General features: G+C 47.3%; 1 protein-coding gene across 1 annotated transcript in view; it reads left to right on the top strand.

Moving 5' to 3' along the window:
• The window catches only part of LOC138171585 (keratin, type II microfibrillar, component 7C-like), a 12,169-nt gene extending 7,198 nt beyond the window's left edge, over positions 1 to 4,971 (top strand). Inside the window, exons 6-9 of the mRNA XM_069101115.1 lie at positions 2,645 to 2,770; positions 3,073 to 3,293; positions 3,553 to 3,584; positions 4,388 to 4,971. Of these exons, the coding sequence (XP_068957216.1) occupies positions 2,645 to 2,770; positions 3,073 to 3,293; positions 3,553 to 3,584; positions 4,388 to 4,572 (564 nt within the window). The 3' untranslated portion in view covers positions 4,573 to 4,971. The remainder of the gene's footprint in view (positions 1 to 2,644; positions 2,771 to 3,072; positions 3,294 to 3,552; positions 3,585 to 4,387) is intronic.
• The last annotated feature ends 6 nt before the right edge of the window (positions 4,972 to 4,977 follow it).

Raw genomic sequence — 4,977 nt, 5'->3', positions numbered from 1 at the left:
AGCTAACTTTTATATTATATAAAATTACATATTGTGATAAAATTATATTATATATACATAATATTATATGCAATGTATAATAATTAAATATTGAATACATTATATACAATCACATATTATGATAAAATTATATGTAATATAATGTATTATATATTAGCTAAATTTTATATTATATAAAATTACATATTGTGATAAAATTATAAAAATAAAATTGTGATATATATAATGAGAAGAGAAATAGATAAGAGGAGGAAGGCACTAGAATTACAAGGGTAGGGGAAAGGCTTCTTGTAGAGATTATATTTTAGTTAGGACATAAAGGAAGGCAGGGAAGGCAGGCAGGAGGCAGAGATGAGGAGGGAGAGCAAGCCAGGTTTCAGAGGACAGCCAGAGAAAATGCCTGGAGCAGAGACATAGAATGTCTTGTTCATTGGGGTGGCCAGGTGGCTCAGTGAGAAAAAGCACCGGCCCCAGTGTTGGGATGACCTGGGGATCAGATACAGGCTCCAATATTTAGCACCACACCCAGAAATAACTGGCCGTGTAACCTTGAGCAAGTTACTTAACCCCGATTGCTTTAAAAAAAAAAAAAAAAGAATGTCTTGATCATGAAACAGTCAGGAGGCCAAGGTCACTAGACTGAAGAGGACACAGAAGGCAGGAATGTGAAAGAGGCCTGGAAAGGTAGGAGAAGGTTAGGTCACAAAGGGCATCAGATGCCAAAGGAGGATTTTATATTTGTTCCTTGAGGTAATAAGGAGCCACCAGAGTTTTCTGATTGGGGTGTGACATGGTTGGACCATCACTTTGGTAGCTAAGTGGAGTGGGGAGAGACTTGAGGCAGGCAGAGCCACCAGTAGCTGTTGTGATAGTCCAAGTGTGAGGCAATGAGGCTTGCCCCAAAGCATCAGAGGAGAGAAGACATGCTTGACAGATGCTGCAGAGGTGATATTTGAAAGGCCTTGGCAACAGGTTGGATATGGGAGGTGAGAGATAGTGAGGAGTGGACAGCACTTAGGTTGCAAGCCTGAGGGGCTAGGGGGATGATGTCGTCCTCTACGTTAATAGGGAAATGAAAGATAGTGAATTCTGCTTGGGGCATGTTTACCTTTAGATGCTTACTAGACATCCAGTTGTCTGAAAGGCAGTTGGAGATGCAAGACTGGAGATCGCAGAGAGATTAGCAGTGGTATGGAACCTGCCACATGGGGCCTTCTAGGTCCTTGGGTGCAGCCTTTCAACTGAGTCCAAGTTTTACAGAGCAAATCCTTTTATGAAGGGAATTGGTTCTGTGGAGTTTGGAGTTAGTCAAAGGGCCACACTTGAGGACCTAGAGGGTCATGTGTGATCTCAAGGTCACAGGTTCCCCACCCCTTGTTAGAGTATGAGAAGTTGATTTGAGAATCATCAGCTTAGAGATGGGGGCTAAATCCACGGTTACTGAGGAACTGACCAAGTAAAGGGAGAAGAAGGAAAGGGCCTGGGACACCTGTAGTCAGAGGGCAGGATCTGGATGAAAATCCAGCAAAGGAGACTGAGAAGAAGCAGTCAGCTAGGTAAGAGGAGAAGCAAGAGAGAGTGTCCCCTGAAAAATAGAGAGAAAAGAATATCAAGGAGGGTCCACAATGTCAAAGGCTGAAGAAATGTCTCAAAGAGTGAGAATTAAGAAACTGCCATTGGATTTAGCAATTAAAAGATCACTGGTTGGGGCAGCTAAATGGGGCATGAATAGAGCACCTGCCCTGGAGTCAGGAGGACCTAAGTTCAAATCTGACCTCAGACAACACTTACTGGCAGTGTGACCTTGGGCGAGTCACTTAACCCCAATTGCCCTGCCTTTCCCCCTCCAAAAACACACACACACACACACACACACACACACACACACACACACAAAATAGATCACTGATCACTTTGGAAAGAGTAGTTTTGGTGAACTAATGATGTCAGGACAGGAATTGTAAGGGGTTAAGAGAATGAGAGGAGACATAACAGAGGCCTCTGTTGTCGATGGATGACCTTCTCAAGTTCAGCCACAAAGGGTAGACAGTGGGAATAGAGAATCAGGTTTTTTGAGGATGAGGGAGACATGGACATATTTGTAGACAGTAAGGAAACAGAAAGATAAAAATGAGTGATAGAGTGGGGGACAGAGGGGCCAGTCTGTTGGAGGAGACAGGAAGGGATGGGGTCACTTGAGCTGGCAGAGGAACTGTCCTTGGTGAGGAGCAAGGCTGCTTTGTCACATGAGACAGGAGTGAAGAAGGAGAAAATGGCAAGAAGAATGTGAGTGATATGAGATGAAGAAGAGGGGAAAGGAAGGCGGTCAAGTGGAGTGGCCTCATTTTTTTCTGTAAGATATGAGGCAAGGTTCTCATCTTGGCATGTGAAAAGAGGGAGCCATGGGAAGCTTGAGAAGGAATAGAGAGGTTTGGAAGAACTGATGTGCAGAGTAAGAGAGTGAATTGAGAGGTATAGAAGGATTGCCTAGTAGTGGCAGGAGGGATGGTGAAGGATTTTGCCTTTGTCTGGAGCTACGCCTCCCTGGGAAGTTATAGAATTTTCTTCGCTAGGGAGGAATAGGGGATAAATGAGATGGTCCTATGTGTGAGCATTGGATGCCACCCTCTCTCCCCCCTTACAGTGTGAGGAGATGAAGGCCACAGTGATCCGCCATGGGGAGAGTCTACGCAGGACCAAGGAGGAGATCAATGAGCTGAACCGCATGATCCAGAGGCTGACCGCCGAGGTGGAGAACTCCAAGTGCCAGGTATGGACGCTGACCACTCCCCAAATAGAAAGAATTCAGCAGGACTGTAGCAGGAGGAATTCTATGTAGATACCAAGGAGAACTTCCCAACCAGCTCACCTGGTGCTACACTAAAAAAAATGATAGGAAGGTGCTGTTGAACCATCTCCTGGAGAGAAGCACTTGCTTCATGGGGGTGCGAGGAGGAGGAGAAGGGTGGAGCTTTGCACAAAGATAGAAGAATAATTAGATTTGCCTCTGTTGGGGAGTCTGTGATTCCAAGACAATTTGACAACCCACCGTCTCTTCCCCTGTTCCCTCAGAATTGCAAGCTGGAGGCTGCTGTGACCCAGTCTGAACAACAGGGAGAGACTGCCCTCAATGATGCCCGCTGCAAGCTGGCAGGGCTGGAGGAGGCCCTGCAGAAGGCCAAGCAGGACATGGCTTGTCTGCTGAAGGAGTACCAGGAGGTCATGAACTCCAAGCTGGGGCTGGACATCGAGATTGCCACCTACAAACGGCTGCTGGAGGGAGAGGAGCAAAGGTGAATCCCTGGGCTTGGGCCTTACTTCCTTAGGTCTAAGGCCTAGTCTCTCTATACAATGATGCTCTGTTCTCTGCTCTCCATCCATACTCAGTGTTACCATGATCACATGTACCTTTAGTTGGCGTCATATTTTCACAAAACTCTCATTAGGGCCTTCGGAAAAGAGAGATGATCAGCATTCGGGCCAAATGCTTTTTACAAAAGATATATCTCTCACACTTCCTATCTAATGGTGTTTCATTCTCCTTTCCTCCAGGTTGTGTGAAGGTGTTGGAGCTGTGAATGTCTGTAAGTAATCCAGATCCTGAAAGAAGTTAGACAGAAAGAGGAAGTAGGCAGATGAGAGTGACAGTGTCCTGGGAGGCTAAACACTCTAGACTTCAATAACTGCAATTAGATACAATCTCATCTTCTAACAGTCTCTGACAGTGGGTTACAAGCCTGGCACATATTTATTTATTTGTTTGTTTGTTTGTTTGTTTGTTTATTGCTTTTTGGAGGGCAATTGGGGTTAAGTGACTTGCCCAAGGACACACGACTTGTTTTTATGTTAAGTATCTGAGGTCGGATTTGAACTCAGGTCCTCCTGACTCCAGGGCTGGTGCTCTATTCACTGCACCACCTAGCCTCCCCTGGCACACTTTTAGTGTGACCTTGGCCAAGTCATTTAACTTCTATGATCAGCAAGATGAGACTAATAACATTTTACCCCTGCCCCATAAGCTTGCTAGAAAGGTATTTGTGGGTCTTAAAATGCTCTGAGGAATGTGAGGGGATCTATATTGGAAACCCAGCTGTCACTTATCTGTGTAACCTTAGGCCAATTAAGTCACAGTTTTCTCATCTGTAAAATGGGCGTTTGACTAGATGACCTCGAAGGTCTCTTGCAGCTCTAAATCTAAAATTAAACGATCCCTGTTTGACTGCAGCTGGAGGGTTAGACTCAGCTAGGCAAGGTGGGAGCCAGAAGTATTTGTTCCTTTCTCCTGGATCTGGTCCAAATCCAGGAGATCTTTCAGCCCCCTGACTCAGGCTGTGGGAGGGGCTCAGCGATCACCCAGAGGTAACCTGGCCTGCCCTCCTACCCCCAGGTGTGAGCAGCTCCCGGGGCGGGGTGGTCTGCGGAGACCTGTGTGTGTCGGGCTCGCGTCCAGTGACAGGCAACGTCTGCAGCGCCCCGTGTAGCGGAAACGTCGTGGTGAGCACTGGGGGCCCGTGTGTGCCCTGCGGCCAGAATTCCAGCCCCGGGAGCAGCCGCTCGGTCCGCTTTGCCTAGATGCCCCAGACTTCAGCTGTAAATAACCCCTTCTCCACCCCCCTGGGAAGCAGAAGTATAACCACCTCTTTGGAGGACGAGAACGGGCAGACCCAGAACTAAGGCTCGGGACTGGAGACAGAATCAGCCGGAGACCCGAGGATGTCCACCAGGGGATGGGAGGGGGGGCAGACTGGAGCGGGAAAGAAGAAAGAGAGGAGTTTCCAATTCTGCAAACTGTAGCTTCTGAGCGGCTCTAGCCGGCTCCCGGCTTGTCTGGTCTCTTTATCTCCTGAAGGGACACCCTCCCCAAGCCAGGACCGGGTTCATCCCTACCCCATCCCAGTTACACTAGGCTGGCCCATGTCTGTACTCTGTCTGTACTCTTACTCTCTCTCTCTCTCTCTCTCTCTCTCTCTCTCTCTC

This window comes from Petaurus breviceps, unplaced genomic scaffold (assembly GCF_028583685.1).
Source record: "Petaurus breviceps papuanus isolate PSGF00001 unplaced genomic scaffold, PetGlider_PUasm1.0 454, whole genome shotgun sequence".
NCBI lineage: Eukaryota > Metazoa > Chordata > Mammalia > Diprotodontia > Petauridae > Petaurus > Petaurus breviceps.
Note: the sequence above shows the minus strand (reverse complement) of the source record. Positions and strands in the feature narration are given on the sequence as shown.